Source organism: Syngnathus scovelli, chromosome 1 (genome assembly GCF_024217435.2).
Source record: "Syngnathus scovelli strain Florida chromosome 1, RoL_Ssco_1.2, whole genome shotgun sequence".
In the NCBI taxonomy this organism is placed as follows: domain Eukaryota; kingdom Metazoa; phylum Chordata; class Actinopteri; order Syngnathiformes; family Syngnathidae; genus Syngnathus; species Syngnathus scovelli.
The window spans coordinates 24295124-24310757 of NC_090847.1; the positions used below are offsets into that span (position 1 = coordinate 24295124).

The 15634-nt window shown below is 47.5% G+C and overlaps 4 protein-coding genes across 9 annotated transcripts; all 4 read right to left on the bottom strand.

Annotated features, from left to right (window-relative positions):
• Positions 1–33: 33 nt before the first annotated feature.
• Positions 34–2963, bottom strand: LOC125981771 (leukotriene B4 receptor 1-like). 2 transcript variants are annotated; one of them, XM_049741713.1, is made up of 5 exons: positions 2842–2963; positions 1622–2180; positions 912–1112; positions 805–845; positions 34–590 (listed from the first exon to the last, which is right to left on the bottom strand). In XM_049741713.1, exons 2-5 carry the CDS (start codon positions 2168–2170, stop codon positions 293–295), a joined length of 1089 nt encoding a protein of 362 aa, XP_049597670.1. In that variant the 5' UTR covers positions 2171–2180; positions 2842–2963; the 3' UTR covers positions 34–292. The 2 variants fall into 2 exon arrangements, with proteins under 2 accessions (XP_049597670.1, XP_049597680.1); XM_049741723.1 differs by having other exon boundaries at positions 1622–2183; positions 2842–2957.
• A 1632-nt stretch (positions 2964–4595) lies between these two features.
• On the bottom strand, positions 4596–9258 carry tec (tec protein tyrosine kinase). 2 transcript variants are annotated; one of them, XM_049741555.2, is made up of 17 exons: positions 9074–9258; positions 8151–8338; positions 7982–8086; positions 7439–7520; positions 7239–7367; positions 7099–7151; positions 6846–7021; positions 6700–6765; positions 6559–6613; positions 6371–6453; positions 6172–6308; positions 6019–6093; positions 5770–5941; positions 5409–5690; positions 5220–5338; positions 4986–5143; positions 4596–4918 (listed from the first exon to the last, which is right to left on the bottom strand). In XM_049741555.2, exons 2-17 carry the CDS (start codon positions 8286–8288, stop codon positions 4835–4837), a joined length of 1914 nt encoding a protein of 637 aa, XP_049597512.1. In that variant the 5' UTR covers positions 8289–8338; positions 9074–9258; the 3' UTR covers positions 4596–4834. The 2 variants fall into 2 exon arrangements, with proteins under 2 accessions (XP_049597512.1, XP_049597513.1); XM_049741556.1 differs by lacking the exon at positions 9074–9258 and having other exon boundaries at positions 7239–7390; positions 8151–8300.
• Positions 9259–9387: 129 nt separating this feature from the next.
• On the bottom strand, positions 9388–11272 carry mrpl48 (mitochondrial ribosomal protein L48). Of its 2 annotated transcripts, XM_049741747.2 has the most exons (8): positions 11036–11188; positions 10866–10894; positions 10768–10799; positions 10600–10688; positions 10359–10528; positions 10173–10275; positions 9618–9707; positions 9388–9548 (listed from the first exon to the last, which is right to left on the bottom strand). In XM_049741747.2, exons 1-8 carry the CDS (start codon positions 11054–11056, stop codon positions 9471–9473), a joined length of 612 nt encoding a protein of 203 aa, XP_049597704.1. In that variant the 5' UTR covers positions 11057–11188; the 3' UTR covers positions 9388–9470. The 2 variants fall into 2 exon arrangements, with proteins under 2 accessions (XP_049597704.1, XP_049597695.1); XM_049741738.2 differs by having other exon boundaries at positions 10768–10894; positions 11036–11272.
• A 156-nt stretch (positions 11273–11428) lies between these two features.
• Positions 11429–15389, bottom strand: LOC125981729 (E3 ubiquitin/ISG15 ligase TRIM25). 3 transcript variants are annotated; one of them, XM_049741646.2, is made up of 9 exons: positions 14752–15389; positions 13514–14167; positions 13323–13431; positions 13137–13235; positions 12841–13074; positions 12725–12747; positions 12484–12632; positions 12273–12421; positions 11429–12203 (listed from the first exon to the last, which is right to left on the bottom strand). In XM_049741646.2, the coding sequence occupies exons 2-9, from the start codon at positions 14152–14154 to the stop codon at positions 11952–11954; spliced, it is 1656 nt and encodes a 551-aa protein (XP_049597603.1). In that variant the 5' UTR covers positions 14155–14167; positions 14752–15389; the 3' UTR covers positions 11429–11951. The 3 variants fall into 3 exon arrangements, with proteins under 3 accessions (XP_049597603.1, XP_068508750.1, XP_049597596.1); XM_068652649.1 differs by having other exon boundaries at positions 11429–12421; XM_049741639.2 differs by having other exon boundaries at positions 11429–12421; positions 13137–13232; positions 14752–15388.
• Between the last annotated feature and the right edge of the window lie 245 nt (positions 15390–15634).

The following is a 15634-nucleotide window of genomic DNA, read 5'->3' on the forward strand; positions in this document are numbered from 1 at the left end:
AGTCGGGGACATGACGTCTCCAGTGAGTCGTCATTTTTGTAATGGTGCGGCTGGAACAGCTTGTTTATTTGGACCTTTTCTGTTATGCAAAGACATACTTGCATAAGACAACAACACAGACCATGGCAAGAAAAAAAAAATGGACATCAAGAAGTCCCCGAGCTCTTCTTTTGAGCTTCAACACGACAACGGCTCGCCGTCCTCATTGTTCATCAGGACAGCTCACCGTGCCAAAGGACGGACGAGACATTGGGAGATGCCAGCCAGCAGCGGCATGATGTCGGAGGCTTCGTCACGTCAGAGACTTCATCACTTTGACATTGGCGCTCGAGTTGGAGTCCTGAAATTTCTCCTTCAGCATGACCCCATCTGCCTCTTTGTCCTTGTCGCGGCTGTTCTGGCTGTTCTGACGGCTCTTCCTAGAGATGGAGTCCAGGCCGGCCGCCTCAAACAGGCGGGCCATGAAGGCCAGACCCTCGCGCCGGATGTATGACTTGCCGGCGAAGAAGTACAGCACCGGGTTGGCGCAGCTGCTCATGAAGGCCACAGAGGACGTGACAGCGCGACTTCGGTGCCAGATTTTCGCCAGCCTTTCGGACAAACAAGCTCTCATGAGATGAAACGGACAACTTGTAATTCCACAATCAAAACACTGAAAAGGAGAAAAGCAAATTTGGGAAAGCCAACGAGACATGGACAGTTGACTGAGACCGACAGCAGAAGATCCCCAAGGAACCACAAAGATGACGGAAGGCAGCCGAAGCATCAAGACATCAAGAATTTAAAGGACGCGTGACGGCTTACGTTGTTTTAACCGAACCTTCAGGACAGAGCGCCCACGTGACCTAAGGAAACAAAAAACGGAATATAAATTGGTTTGTGGACATCACGCGTGCGCGGCGAGCACATACGTGCACCATGTTGACGATGTGGTAGGGCAGCCAGAAGACACAAAAGGTCACCACGATGGCCAAGATGAGTTTCTCACTACGAATGCGTCGGCGGAATTTGGTCTGTCGGATGCGGCGTAGGATGCAGATGTAGCTGACCACCACGATGCTGTACGGGATCAGGAAACCCAAAACAAGTTCCAGCATGTACTGGACCACCGTCTGCAAACAAGAGGAACGAGACGACGTCCTCCTGTGAATGAGAGTGCTCAAGGCTCCGTGAGTCATCCGAACAATTGAGTCATTTCAATATGGGGGTCAATTTTTAGTTTTTTTTTTTTTTTTTTTTCTTGGACAGCATCTGGAGTTCAAAGCGCATTCTCACTAACCGAAATTTGGTTGCAAAAGTCTACACACCCTCTTAGAACTGGGGATGTGGCTCTGTTAGGAATGAACCAGTCATATTGAATCTCGTGCAGCTGCTAACATTTGAAGTGACTCCGATTAACCCAAAATATAGTTGAGCTGTTCTACTGGACAGTAACATATTTCACGACATGAGGTTTTGGAGGATTGTGGTCTAGTGAAAACTTGAAAAGATCTTTGAGGCCATAATTACTAAAAGTATGTTTGGCTGAAAGACAATTTGAGCTTCTGCTAAAAATATATTTTTCAAAAAAGTCAGGCTTATTTCTTTTCTCTGGGGAAAAAACAAATAGGAGAAAACTCACGTGACTCTCGTCGTCGTGGTAGGAGTCGCAGATGGCGCGGTCGGCATTCGTCCTCACGTCGCGGAAGACGATTGCGGGAACGGAGGCGATTGCCACCAACGCCCACATGAGCGCCAGCGTCCACGTCACCGTCCGGTGGCCCACCAGGACGCTCACGCGCTGCGGCCGCAGTATGGCCAGCAGCCGATAGAGACTCATGATGGTGATGATGTGGATGGAGGCGTACATGTTGGCCAGGCACAGGTAGAAGAGCACCTTGCACATCACTGTCCCAAACACCCACCTCTTCATCACCAAGTAAGCGATGAAGAACGGCGTCAGCGCCATCAGCGAACCGTCAGCGATGGCCAGGTTGAGGATGAGGAGCGTGGTGATGGTTTGCTTTCGGGCTCGAGCCATGATGCTCCAGATGACAAAGAGGTTGCCCGGTAAGCCCAAGAGGAAGACCAGGCTGAGGATGAGGGCGCCCACGGTGGTGGCGGCCGTGCTGTCCACGATGTTTTCGTTTTTCACCGGGTGCAACGTGGAGGAGCTATTGGCTAGCGCCATCGGGGCGCAGCTGCTGGGAAAAAAAAAAAAAAAAAAAAAAAGCACAAGCAAGTTTTGTCAAAGTGTGTGGGGTGGGGTGAGCTTAACGAGTTTTAACAGAGACTCCTAATTCCAGAGTCCAGACCAGACATGCTTGGGTTAAGCAACATGTGATTCTTTTTTGTCAAGCGACCTCGACGCAACAAATGTTTCACGAGTATCTTAATCTCACCGACTTCTTCTTGAGCTCTCTCTCAACTTGGAAACGGGACAGAAAAACAGGCAGATAAGAAGTTTGCTCCGGTTCTTCTCGGCTGGGAAGCGTCTGATGCTTAGGGCTTTAAGAGCAGGCACGTTGCCATGGTAATGAGGCTACAACATGTTGACCCACACTGACAGAGAAAACTTATTTGGGTTTGAACGATTTCTTTTGGGTCGCCAATTGTTGAGCTTCTCCAAAATATCTCATATTTTGTTCTCGTTCTCTAATGTTCTCGTATGGTTGCGCTCCACCACATTGCTACTGAAAGCCAAATATTGCGCAATCAGATTTGTCTTGTGTGTGGCTGCGTTTGTTTCCTGTGACTCACAACCTGCAAAGGAATCAAAGCAGCAACACACCCCTCTCAAATCGGAGTCTCTTGGAAAACGGATACGCAAACACTCCCAAAGCGAAAAAACTCAAAACTCACCTGTGAAAACCCAAAAGGGAAACAGACGGTGTCCAAAAACAATTGTGAGGCTGAACTTGCTGCGGTGGCTCGTCTTAACCTTTGCTCCCGCCCACCAGCTCGTCAAGGAGTCGCGCCTGCTGCAGCACGCAAGCTTAGGAGGGAGGGGGGGAGGGAGGGCCTTTCTCGTTACCTCTCCGCCTACGCTTACCTGGATGTGGAGTGTCGTAGAGCAACGAAGGTCAAGGAGTGTCGGCAGCGGATTGTGAGACAACAATCATAAATGTCAACTTAATATCATTTTCTACAACAGAAGTGATCTCAAGGCGCTTGAAACAGAGCTTCTGTGGAGACAAACGTGAGCCATCCTTGACTATGAGCTTGATCATAAAGAAAAGGTGGAGAGACGGCGTTTGCCCCCCCCAGACTGCATCAAGGAGAGGCCCCTGTTGGCGAAAGGCTCAATCTGTTACTCATTCCATAAAGTCATACCTGGTAATCATTTGACTGAGCCCTCTTTAAATGTGTTGGAAGGAAAATTTACATCCTACAAATGTAAACATCGGGCTATGCGCTAATGACGGCTGGGAACATAGCTCCAGGCTTGTGAAAGGCTTAAGTTTTGAAATGTCAATAAAAAAAAAAGGGGCGGGGCGGACTCCTTGATGGAAACGCATCCATTTTCCAGGTGTCACTGGAGCTGTCAGACTTCGCTTGATCTAGAACATTCTATACATACGTATAATAACTCCACAATGGGCCCTGGACCAAAGTGACTTTGGATGGTTCGTCACAAGATGATGTGAGGCAGGAAGATTAAATTTAACATTAGTTCTGGTGTGTTCCAAAGACTCACCACAGACCACAGATTGTATCGCGCCCCGGATGAGCATCAAGATTTTTTACTCCGATGTACTTGTGGCCGCTCCAGGAAGATGACAACCATTTTCCTGATCACTCTGCTCATCGGCCTGATGTTTGTCAGCGTTTGTAAGTTGTCCTAATCTGACGCATCTGATCACGTAACCTGAGTGCCCTCACGTTGACTTCTCCAGGCGGATTAGACGTGAACGTGACTCAAGACTCCTACTGGGCCCGAGAGAATGACAACATAACCCTGGGTTGGAAGTTCACCAGCGATCCCAACATGTCCCTCACCTCGCTTCGGATCCGCTGCGAGTTCTTCAGGGAGGGTGAGGTCACCGTCCTCTTTCAACTGCAGGACGGCGTGGTGGTTCATTTGGTAGGACGGGTGCGGTGCGACTGGGATGCTCTGAGAAGGGGACAAATAAGTCTGCAACTGTCCAGCCTGCGAATGGAAGACTCGGGCGTGTATCGGTGTCAAGTCAACACCAGCAATGATGTGGACTCTGGAAAATATCACGTCATGGTCACAGGTGAGCTTTAAAAAAAAAAGGTGAAATGCAAATGGTGCGTCATAACCTTGGCTGCGTGTCGTTTTTGCAGCTAGTCCTGTCGACGGGACGCAGGCGAGACCGTCGACGGGCAACGCGCTCATCCTCAAGGGACTTCTCCTGATTGGGGCGGCGGCGGCGGCCGCTGCGGCAGCCATTGCCGCCGGCTACCTATTCTCACTGATGCAGCTTTGACATTTTGTGCCAACTGGAGCCTTGGCACTGGCTGCACAAAATGGCTGCATTTGTATTGTTAGGATTATTTTCACGACATGAAATTGTTCTTGCATATGTCAAATTAAAATTTGGATGGGATGATAAGAGAGACAATGCAATCGTTTGAGAAATAAGTACAGTGCCTCGAGACGCAAGTTTAATTCCTTATGCAAAAACAATGTGTTGTTTTTCTCAATAACACTGACAGACAGGTCAGACATCTTTTTTTCTCGTCTGCCAAACTTAATGTGAAGTAAGTGGACCCGTACAGCACTCATATCCCAAAAATCAGGGGAGAAGAACGATCATCTAGTTTGCATGCTAAAGCGTCCAAAAGGCACAGTCTTTGTCTCGGACCGCTCACCGCACGACCGCCGCACGTGTCAGTTGGCGAGCGCAACATCGCCCTCCAGAAGATCAGCGACCATGAGGCAGAGCTGCGAGAAGGATGGACGGTCCTCGGGTCTCTGTGGACATAGCAAGAGTGACTCATTGGTACTAAGAAACTTCTTCGTGCGCGTGGGGTGGGCTGACCTCCTGCCAGCACAGCTGCATGATGTCATAGATAGTCGCCGTGGCAAGTTTGGGCCGAGGGAGGCGGTGGCCCTTCGTTACCAAGGTAACAACCTCGTGGTTGTCACATTGCTCAAACGGCATGCGGCCTTCAGTGAACACCTCCCACATCAGCACACCTGCGTGGTCGCAGAAATGAAAATGCATCTGGATCTGCTAAACGTACATGGGAATTTGTGAAGTGTGATGTCTGACCGTAGGACCAGACGTCAGATTTGCTGCTGTATCTGCAGAAGTTGAAGACTTCTGGAGGTGACCACTTCACAGGGAACTTGGAGCCCAACGACGAGGTGTACTGGTCATCCAAAATGTACCTGCACCGCACAGCGGAACACCTGCCAACGCCGCTTCATTCACGTGATGGGCAGCAAACGCCACGCTAACCTGGCCATGCCGAAGTCAGACACCTTGACCACCAGGGCGTCGTTCACCAGGCAGTTCCTGGCCCCAAGATCTCTGTGAATGAAGCTGCTGCTCTCCAAGTGCCGCATGCCCTCGCACACATCCAGGCAGACGCTCATCAGCGAGGCCGCGCCAAAGCTGCCCCGCCGACTCCGCAGGAAGTCCAGCAAGCAGCCGTGCTCCATGAACTCGGTGACGATGTAGATGGGCCGCTGCTGGCTGCACACGCCGTACAGCTGCACCAGCTTGGGATGGGACAACTTCCTGGAGGGATAACAAAGCCTCCGGGAAGACTACAATTGTCCAGAAATGTCATCGCAAATAGCGGCGGGGTTCCTCATACATCATGACCTTGGCTTCCTCGATGAAGTCCTCTTCATACATGGCGCCCGGCTTGAGGGCCTTGATGGCAATTTTATGCTGCGCTCTCCACATGCCGAGCCGCACCACCCCTGCCTGACCGCTGCCAACCTCTTTCATGAAGGTCAGGTCACTGGGGTTGATCTCCCACTTTTCTGGGGGGGGATGGACACGTCTCAATAGATGAAACTAGCTGCATCTAAGCAGCATCATAAGGGAAAAAAAGTCCCACCGTAGCTGAAGCCAGCTGTGGACGGAGCCGACCTGTCCTGTTTCCCGACAGGATATCTTAATCTGGTGACCATCCCTGATGTGATGAGAGGTGTTCTGTTTTTCTACCATACGTGAAAATTGTTTGCACTTGACTCTTTCATAACAGCCGTACCTGCCGCGTTGTGTTGATGGTACGTGATGAGCTCAGCGATGGATGGAAACATATGTTTTCCCGCCAGGTAAAACTGTTTGGGCGAGCCTTTCGTCTCCCGGATTCGGTAATGTTTAATGGCGCCGCCGCCTCCCTTCCTACGGACCAACGCGATAAATGTGACACCCGTCGTCATCCCTCGCGCGAGTGTGGCGTTTACCCTGCCATGGACTTTGTGTAGAGCGAAACTATGTAAGTCCCCCTGGTGCTGGACTCTCTGACAATGAAGGCTCCTTCTTTCTCCTGTAGAGGGCGACAGAGACACAGGTAGTAGCATGGTGGAACCCCCTATTATTTGCAAGGATAACAATTTTTGTATATCAAGAAAGGATAGCCAGAAGTCTTCACCTCTTTCCGCAGGAGCTCCTCAGCCTTGTTCCGGTTGACATGTTTGCTGTACCAGCTTGCACACACACAAAAACACACACGTTCCTCTGAATGCTTTTAAACGGCAAACACACTCCCCTCTACTGATTAAAAACAACTCACGCAAACTGCGCCAGGTTGCCAGATTTCTTCTCAGTGACGTAGTTACTCGGGATGTAGCCTTCATCCCTGTGTGGAGAGATGATGCTGATGTTTATTAATGTGATAACGATGTGCCTATGTGGGTTGCAGTAAGGTTTCCAACGCACCCGTCTTGGTTGCGTGCTTTGTACCAGTTGACGTCACAACGCTCCACGATGACGTATTCGTCTCCTTTGACAAGACTCAGGTCGTGCGGCTCGCTGCCGGTAAAGTCATAAAGCGCCACCACAGTGTCTTCAGCGTAGTCGTCGTCGCACACCTCGGGGAGGAGAGGTCGCGGGTGCTAGAAAAAACGGGGCGGGTCAAAGGTGGACCATGTGTGTGTGGAGGGACAACGGGAGTGAGTGTGCGGGCGGTTACCCTTCCATATGTGCCGTCCTCAGCGGGAATCGGGGGTAGCGGTTTCCTGGAAGCTGCAAAAGAGGAACGGAAAGTGGAAGATGAGTAAATAAGTGCGAGTGGTATTGGATTGTTTGGAGGATGGAACGGCGGCCGCTCACTATTTCCAAACGGGTTGTACTCCTCACAGCCGGGGGCTTGCTTCTCCACCTGACCACAGCACAGCCACTCGCCCTCCCACCAGAAGCGCGGGTGAAACTTGGTCAGGATCTCCAGGTTGTCTCGGATCTCTGCGCGCGTACGTGGGTGCATGCTGGCATTGGTGCAACAGTTGAAAGGCAGAAAAGCAACCTGAACTAACCCTCTTTGATTCGCTGGACCCAGACGCTCCTGCTGCCGTGGCTTGGCGTGAACACGTACAGCGTGTTGGTGTTGTGCACCACCTGCATGGAGAATTGTTTTGGCCAAATTACAAAGTTAAGGGCACCTGTGATTCACAGTGCAGTTGTTAATAGTAATAAATGTGGGAGAGAGAAATCAAGTGTTAAATATGAGCTTCTCACGTTTATGAGACTCATAAAGAGCTTTTGGCATGTAAATTGAATAGAGTTTGTGTAAGCAATTTTTTTTATGTTGCACTTATGATTATTTTAATCATTGTTTGATGACTAAATCTAGATTCGATTAAAACTCAACAAACACACCAAGCATTTAAAAGATAGACATTTTTTGGTTTTAAAGAGGGAGTCAAATAAAAAATGTTATACATGGTGTCAAAGGTGTCACATGACCAAGCAAAGCGGCAAGCGGGCGAGCCGTGTTTGGTCGTTACTATTTGTAGTGCTTCTTTTCAGTGTGGTTGTGCTAGCACTGCATTTTTCCCAAATGAGCTCACACGACCTACCTGGAAAGGATATTTGTTCTGGCAGGGGTTGAGCCCAACCTCGTCCTTGACCACCTCCACACATCGGATGCGACTCAGCTCGATGCAGCCTCTTTGGAACTTTTTCTGAGAACAAAAATACAACTTGTTAGTTCTTGACTTCTTATGCACGGCAAAAGAGAAACATCACCTCCGCCCTGCCGTCGTAGTAGCTGAGGCTGTGCTTGGTCAGGACAAACAGCCTCTCCTTGAAGTTGAGCGGCGAAATCCTCCTCTTCTGCTGCGATCGCTTGATCAGCTTCTCCTCCAACAGCGGCTCATCACTCATCTTGGCCAAATGTCATCCCATGGCCGGTCGCTGATGCAACTCTATCTGAGCTGTGGGGGAAAACTCTTAGCTTTGTAATCATTAATCACAGATCTGGGAAAAGAACGGCCATGGGACACATTTTTAGCATCCATAGTCTCTGACTGAACCTCTGACCAAAGTTTTTATGCAGTCAAAATAAATCTTACTCAAGAATTGAACGATGATGATTTTTACATGGGCGTTAACCATTCACTCCTTAAACGGAGTCATTTTTTGCTCACAATCATGACATGATTGACACATAAATCATGATCCTTCTGACAGATGAGCGAACCATTAAGTCCACGAAACCAAAATAATTGGTGATTAGGGAGTCAGTAAAGTATTCTAAACACAGGCCACCCTGATAATAATCCAACTTCGTTAATAAGGTGCTAACAAGCTAATCAGCACCATTAGCAGCTAGCTGACGTCTACAACTATCTACAGATTTTTTTGTATTTTCTATAACAAAGTTTGTTTGATGCAACGTTTTTCAACGTTTGATTTAACTTAATATGATAAAAAGAAACAATCATTTCTCTGACACATCATTGAAAGAATATTTAACAGGAATATTTGCACAAAAGTGAGTTTTGGAATAAACACGAGAAGCTTTTGTTTTCCCTTCATCATGCCACCCCAGTTGGCAAAAAGGTGCAGGGTTGAACAAATGAGATGGCGTTAGAACGACAAATTCAATCAGAGCATGCATTTCTTTTGAGAAAATGTGTACACACCCAAAGACGTGATAAATGACTTACAGGTCAAGGTGCCCCAGCTGTCTTGTGCTGGATTTTCTTTTTCTTCCACGCTGTTTCTCAAGCCAAGTGTGGCTTGAAGGATGATCTGACTGATATGATATGTTCTGTCATTTATTTGCAACTTTCGCTTCTCCTTTTGTCTGCCTCTCATGCATTTGTGACACGCATGCATTGGTCCAAGTCAACTTCCTGCCAAAGGCACAAACACTAAACACAAAGTGGACAAGAAAATGTTCAACTCAAATCAAGAATTCATTCACACCCTCGATAATCACATTTTCACTCCATGTGTAATAAAAGAAAAACACAGAAAGGAAACAACAGACATGATTTTATTTTTTTAAAAACCCACCATACAGTGCCAGCCTTTTTTTTTTTTTTTTTTTTTGTCCACAGCCTATTGGCCCATCTGAGCCATGAGACCCTCCAGCTCAGGTCGTGCCTTGAAGCGGGCTAAGAAGTCCGCCTCCGTGTGCTTTAAGGAAAAAGACAAAATAAAACGTTAACGTGGAGGAGACGAGGTCTTCCACCAAAGCCAACTCACCTCCTTCACCGATAGGTTGACTCCCTCCGGCTGGTTCTTCACGAGGATGTCCATCAAGACGGGACACAGCGTCGCCTTCAGGCTGCTCAACTGTGTGTGCACCAGAATAAGTGGCAGAATAAGCACTTCAAACTTTTACTCCCAAACAAAACATTCTACACAAACATGTGTATGCAACAATTTTGCTTTTGGAATGGCCCCACTTGCTTAATATGAGCACATAATGACATGCCATTGACTGGCTAACAAAAAGCAATGGCTATGTGAAGAAAAATGTTTAGGAACTGTACTATTTTTCAGTGCTGCCCCCTGGTGTTCAAAGAAGGCACAATTGAATTGATGCATCAAATCATAATGCGCAAATTGATTAAGTCTCTATTCTATTTTTTAGTTTAACTCGGTTTTTAGTTCATAAGTACAATCACATAGATTGCTATATTTCTTGATTAAAAAACATTTTTTTCTTGGGTTTTCTGAAACGGCCCAGACAGATTAACGGCTCTTTCTGCAGTGCTAGGAAAAGGTGACATTTTAAAACATCTGTGCAAGTGTTACCTGAATGACACGTTTATGCGTCTTCAGAAGCGAGTCGACGTACATCTTGGTGCCACTCTCCTGCATCAGCATCACCTCAGTGCTTTTGGTGGGCAGCGCGTAGCTAACCGGGGGCCAAACAATGCACATTGGATTTCATGCGTCTGCAGCTTTTAAACAACTGAGATTTTGCATCCCCGATGTCACCTCTCTGCCACGGTGATGTCGAGCCGGTTGCACAGGTTATGGAGATATTGAGCGTAGTGCTCCACCGTTGTCATGTCGTACCCCGACACGTGGATGTTGAGGGTACCGTACGCCACGTTTGTAGCGGCCATGATGCTCTGTATCTGATGCTTGTCTTTCTTTTTCTTTGGCTGTACATGAATAGATTTTATTTCCAGGCTGTGATGTTGGAATACCGTTTAAGCTTCTAGCCACCACTCACCACTTCTCTGGGCAAGAGATGCCGCCACCTCCCAATACCTTTGGTGGGCGAGCTTCTGTATGTCCTTTCTTGAGGTTGGGCCAACCCTCCTGCACGCCACACAGCAACATCTCAGGTAACCAACGCGCACAAGCCATACAGTTCCACACATTTCTCGTGTGCGCTTACCCCACGCAGAGAGTCGGGAGCATACTGGAGCCCTACAAGGACAAAAAGAATAGTCAACACAAAAGGAGACTTTTCTGAGCGCAACTTGGAGTACTTGCCTGCAGAGGTAAAGCGCTTGACTCGACACCTGGTAATTCAAACCAAACATCATCACTCAGCAATCATGGGAGGACGGCATCAACATTGAAGGAAGCGAAAGTCAATGACATTTTAAAATAAAAACAAGACTTGATCAGCAAAACAAGTATCAAATATACACAATGCATACCTTTCGCAGGACAGGATTCATATTTGTACAATTTAGCAATACAATGGCGACAAATGACTTCCACTAAAATCGCTAACCGTGAAAGCTCTCGGGAAGCTGGTACGTCATCTTCACGTGTCCGTGTAGAGAACAAAATGTGTCTTGTGGTCCGTCGTTTTTTTTAAGCATATAACATTCTAACTTTTGACGGTATGATAATGGAACTATAGTATCAGACGAAATATTTAAAGTACCACAGCATATATTGTAATTTTGAAAGCTAATTACAAAAATGTTAAGTGTTAACCAAAAGTGAGTACGTCGCTTTTAAGCGTCCGTGTTTGCGTTTGCTTCCGCTTTACAATTTTATTTTGACAAAAAAAATGTTCAAGTGTGGGAGAAATAAAAAAAAAATCGTTCATGCCATTTTATTACAAACTTTCATTTCAAAAACTATTTTATTAACAGTTTTCCTTGTCCCAAAATCATTTATATGAAAACATTTAGATTCAACATTCAAATATAGTAGGCCCAACATAGCATAGCAGCCAATTAAATTAAGTGCAAACTCTTGCTTAAGTGAACATTCTAAGTTTGGCAGAAATAGAACACACCCAGTTGCTGATATTAGCAGAGGGCAAACAATCTTGTATTTGTCCACACAAAATATACACAAAATATATTTTTTACACCTCTTTGGCTAACTACCATGAAGGAAGGCATTAATGCAATACAATAGCTATTCTACTGACCCCAGTTAGCTTTGGGCGAGAGGTAGAGGTTGCCCCGGAATGATTGCCAGTCAATCATTAGTTATGTTATCGCCAAACAAGCGTTTGCGTGGAGAGCCTCTAATTAAACTAGGATAAAAAAAAAAATCACAGAACCCAAGTGACGTCACTGGATTCTACATTCAGCTGTGTATTTGTGCGTGACTCTAATCTCCCTCTTCCCCATCCTCAATATCTTCATAGTCCTCATCCTGAGCTTCCTCTCCCCCCTCATCCCTCCCCTCTTCCCCATCCTCAATATCTTCATACTCCTCATCCTGAGCTTCCTCTCCCCCCTCATCCCTCTCTTCTGATTCTTCTTCCTCCTCCTCTTCGGGGATGTAAAGTGTATCAGAATCACTCAGTTCATGACTTTCATTCTCCTGCCCTTCTTCTTCCTCCTCTTCCTCCTCCTCCTCCTGTTCGGGGATGTAAAGTGCATCAGAATCACTCAGTTCATGACCTTCATTCTCCTGCCCTTCTTCCACCTCTTCCTCACTCTCCTCCTCATCCTCGCTTAGCTCTTCTTCGCTGCCATCATCGTGGTCACTGCCTTCATCAGGTTCGGCATCTTCAGTTTCCTCCCTGATCACGTCCTCGTTTTCATAACGCTCCTCCTCGTTATCACTCTGTTGACCTGATCAAAAGGAACATTTAATCTTGTTGCCGGGTCGGATTGAGTGGACGGCGTTTGCTCACATATTGAGTTGATGGCTGCAAAGATGTAAAAGGTGAGATCCAGGTTGAGGAACTTTTGCATTTCCTCCTCCATCATGATGGCCAGAAGCCCTGGATCTATATCCACGTAGTCTGGGTCGAACATGTTCTTCTTCAGCAGTTTGCGACATCTGGAGAGCGGAAAGATGATGCAATGATTCTTTAACATATCACTAGGTAGAGGAAGTCCATACCAAACTGCAATATAGAATTGGCAGCTTACTGTTTTCCTGTTGTCTTGTATGCCTGGAGGTGGGCCGGGAGCACGACATGAAACATGGTCATGATAAAAGTTGAGAGACTGGGACACACAAAGACGTCTATGAAGACGCGAGTCACCTCGATGAAGCGAAACGCGTCTCTTTCCTCCATGAGGCTCTTGATGCCGCTATGAACCTCCCAGAGACGAGTCAGGTCCTGGTTGATGCGGGTGATGTTCTTCTGAATGGTGGGCATGATGGCTTCGCAGTTGGTACGCGCACACTCCAAAAGTCGGTTCACAAAGACCGCCACTTTAGCCTCCAGATCTTGACGCAGCCTGGTCAAGCAGGCATCAGAGTCCTCCAAGAACTTCTGCAGAAGAGACGGGGTCACGGAAAAGAACGAATAACATGACACGCCAGAGCCTTCCTTGCCTTGTTCGCGCTCTCCTTCATTGACTGCTCGTGGAGCATCTTCTGGGCCAAGGTGTACTTTCTCTCCATCTTATTGAGCTGCTTGTGTAAACGCACCTGCTAAAGGACACCAACATTGCTTCATCTGAAAGTCTCCAAGCCGCACGCCGAACATTCCTGTCAAGTGCCGAATGCTCCGTGTCACACCTTGATGTCGATCATGGTGTTCCTCAGGGTCTTGATTGTGTGTCCAGTATGTCGTCCTTCAACGGTGCAAGCGTTGCACACGCACACTTCATCCTGAAGGCAGTAGTACCTGCAGAATAACAGAATTGGAGACTTTCTGAGAGAGGGCATTGTTGAGTCTCGGCGGAGCGTGCGTCTCCTCCAACACATACTTAAAGATCTCATCATGGTCAGGGCATTTTCTCTTCCAGAAGTCCTTCATAGGTTCTGTCAGCGGATGCTCTCGAAACGCAGGCAGCTCCAAATGGGGTTTGGCGTGCTCTGGACACATTGACACCTCGCATTTGAGGCACATCGTGATTGCCATGTTAGAATCGGCAGCGGAACCAGCCTGCATGTCTCCCTTGTCTTGCGAATTGCCAGCGTCTGCAGAAGTTCCAGGGCCTGACGACTCGGCAGTGGGAGGTGGGCAGTAGTCACACGGGACGCATTCTCGTTGGCCAGTCGAGATGGATGTAACACACACTTTGGGAGCCAGGGCTGACGCGTCAGCTCCAGTAGAGGAGTTGGCCGCTCTGCGGCGACGGCGGAAGTCAAAGGCGATGTTGGCCAGCTTGAAGTTCTTCTGGAAGCTCCTGTTGCAGCGGTGGCTCTCGCGGCACTCTGGGCACTGGAATCTGCTCTGATCCGTCAATTGCCGCAACCGATCCAGGCATATTTTACAAAAGTTATGGCCGCACGGAAGCAGGCGTGGGTCGTGGAAGACGTCCAGGCACACGGGGCAGGTCAGCTCCTCCTGAAGGACTTTAGATTGGTCCAATGGGCTGGATCGGTCCAACGGGCCCGATGCCATGTTGGTGACGGTCCTGAGAAGTGCAAGTGATGACACGAATGGAAGAGGCACGGCACATTTGACCGGAAAGAATCTCCATACAAGTGTATTTACATGATTAAAACTAATGCAAACTAAAAAGACTGGTTGACATAAAGGACTTAAAACAGGCCACCAAAAACAAAACATGGCATCTGCATGTCCCCACTAAGCTTTTTTTTTTTCTTTAAGTCAAACATTTATTCAAACACTAACACATTATGTATAATAACATCTCTATCCCCACCAAGCTTCTTCTTCTTCCTTTATCTATGCAAACGTTTTAAGCAGTGCTCCCTTGTGGTCAGACTGAATAATACAACAACTGAAATACTACGTATTTTAGGTTATATTTGAGGCAAACGAGGGAAAGACTTGGACAAACGATGGATAGCAAAATGTCACTTGTGATAAGTTGCACTTTTTGTATTAAAATGTCAAAGTTACCCCGAGGGACACCGCTGACAGACAAGTGGAGAAGTCCAAAAGTCCAAAACATTCAAGTCAACAAGCTAGCATAGTAGCGACAGCGGTAAATCCTCTTAGCGATTTTCTGATCTGGGGCTGCCTTGTACTCACCTTAACGGGCAAGGCGGACCAGCCTGTTGTCGGAGCTCACCGACCAAATACGACGCCGATGGAGGGCGAGGACCACTGACCTCGGATGTCTGGGCTCACAAGCCGAGACGAACAATCTCGAAGCCGTGCTGCACCTGCTGGGCTAGCTCCCGCGTGACGCATCCATGGACACAATCCCCCAGCTTGTTGTACAATTGGTCCACAGTGTGTTTCTTCCTGGAAATTTCCGTAGGTTACACGACAGTTCGAAACGGACTGAACTGTGGGATTGACACGAAAACGAGATAGAAGAAGTCAAGTCGCACGTTGATGAGGCGAGAGACTTTCAGGTCGCCTCGGATATCCAGCAACCTGCCATACCCTATTTGCTACTTTCACGGCAACGCCGTTACACTTAAACAAATATAGTTAAAAAAAAAAAACAAAAACAAAGAAGATACAACGGCGTTCTGGTTAACATTCTACGACGCCATTTCATGTGTAAATCAAACACACAAAATATTCGAGTCACGTTAAATTAGAATAAGACGAAACGGAAATGAGACGTCCATGGCACTCTTGGAAAAATGGCCGGTCAAATGTGCCGCATCGTCTTACTTTTCTGCTACGTATCTGTGGAAAGACTCGTTTTTGTGTGACTTTGTAGCAGTAATAATACCTTAGATAGAACAGAACGCTCACTTCGAGTCGTTGGCGCCTGCAGAGAGACTGTGATGTTTCAAGGCGCCTTAATGCTCGTGACGTTAGACGCGAGTCCAAAAAGTTTCTTTCGCGTTACGTCACGGTGACGTCAGCGACCATGGCCTTGCTCGCCTCACAGTGTACGTATTTGAATAGTAAGTAAGGGACTATTATCTGCGCATGGCTTGTTTCTTCTTTGCTG

What these genes read in the sequence shown, in the direction of transcription:
- LOC125981771 (XM_049741713.1), bottom strand. Translation starts at nt 2,170, where the DNA reads ATGGCGCTAGCCAATAGCTCCTCCACGTTGCACCCGGTGAAAAACGAA. An exon ending in ACATCGTCAACATGGTGCAC is followed by an intron (nt 846 to 911) that starts GTATGTGCTCGC and finishes TTGTTTCCTTAG; the next exon opens with GTCACGTGGGCGCTCTGTCC. An exon ending in GAAGGTTCGGTTAAAACAAC is followed by an intron (nt 591 to 804) that starts GTAAGCCGTCAC and finishes TTTGTCCGAAAG; the next exon opens with GCTGGCGAAAATCTGGCACC.
- mrpl48 (XM_049741738.2), bottom strand. Translation starts at nt 11,056, where the DNA reads ATGAATCCTGTCCTGCGAAAG. An exon ending in ATCTCTTGCCCAGAGAAGTG is followed by an intron (nt 10,529 to 10,599) that starts GTGAGTGGTGGC and finishes ATTCATGTACAG; the next exon opens with CCAAAGAAAAAGAAAGACAA. An exon ending in CGCATAAACGTGTCATTCAG is followed by an intron (nt 9,708 to 10,172) that starts GTAACACTTGCA and finishes GTGCACACACAG; the next exon opens with TTGAGCAGCCTGAAGGCGAC.
- tec (XM_049741555.2), bottom strand. Translation starts at nt 8,288, where the DNA reads ATGAGTGATGAGCCGCTGTTGGAGGAGAAGCTGATCAAGCGATCGCAG. An exon ending in GGTCCAGCGAATCAAAGAGG is followed by an intron (nt 7,368 to 7,438) that starts GTTAGTTCAGGT and finishes GTACGCGCGCAG; the next exon opens with AGATCCGAGACAACCTGGAG. An exon ending in AGGAGCTCCTGCGGAAAGAG is followed by an intron (nt 6,454 to 6,558) that starts GTGAAGACTTCT and finishes CGCCCTCTACAG; the next exon opens with GAGAAAGAAGGAGCCTTCAT.
- LOC125981729 (XM_068652649.1), bottom strand. Translation starts at nt 14,154, where the DNA reads ATGGCATCGGGCCCGTTGGACCGATCCAGCCCATTGGACCAATCTAAA. An exon ending in GACCATGATGAGATCTTTAA is followed by an intron (nt 13,432 to 13,513) that starts GTATGTGTTGGA and finishes GTTATTCTGCAG; the next exon opens with GTACTACTGCCTTCAGGATG. An exon ending in TGCAGCCATCAACTCAATAT is followed by an intron (nt 12,422 to 12,483) that starts GTGAGCAAACGC and finishes CCTTTTGATCAG; the next exon opens with GTCAACAGAGTGATAACGAG.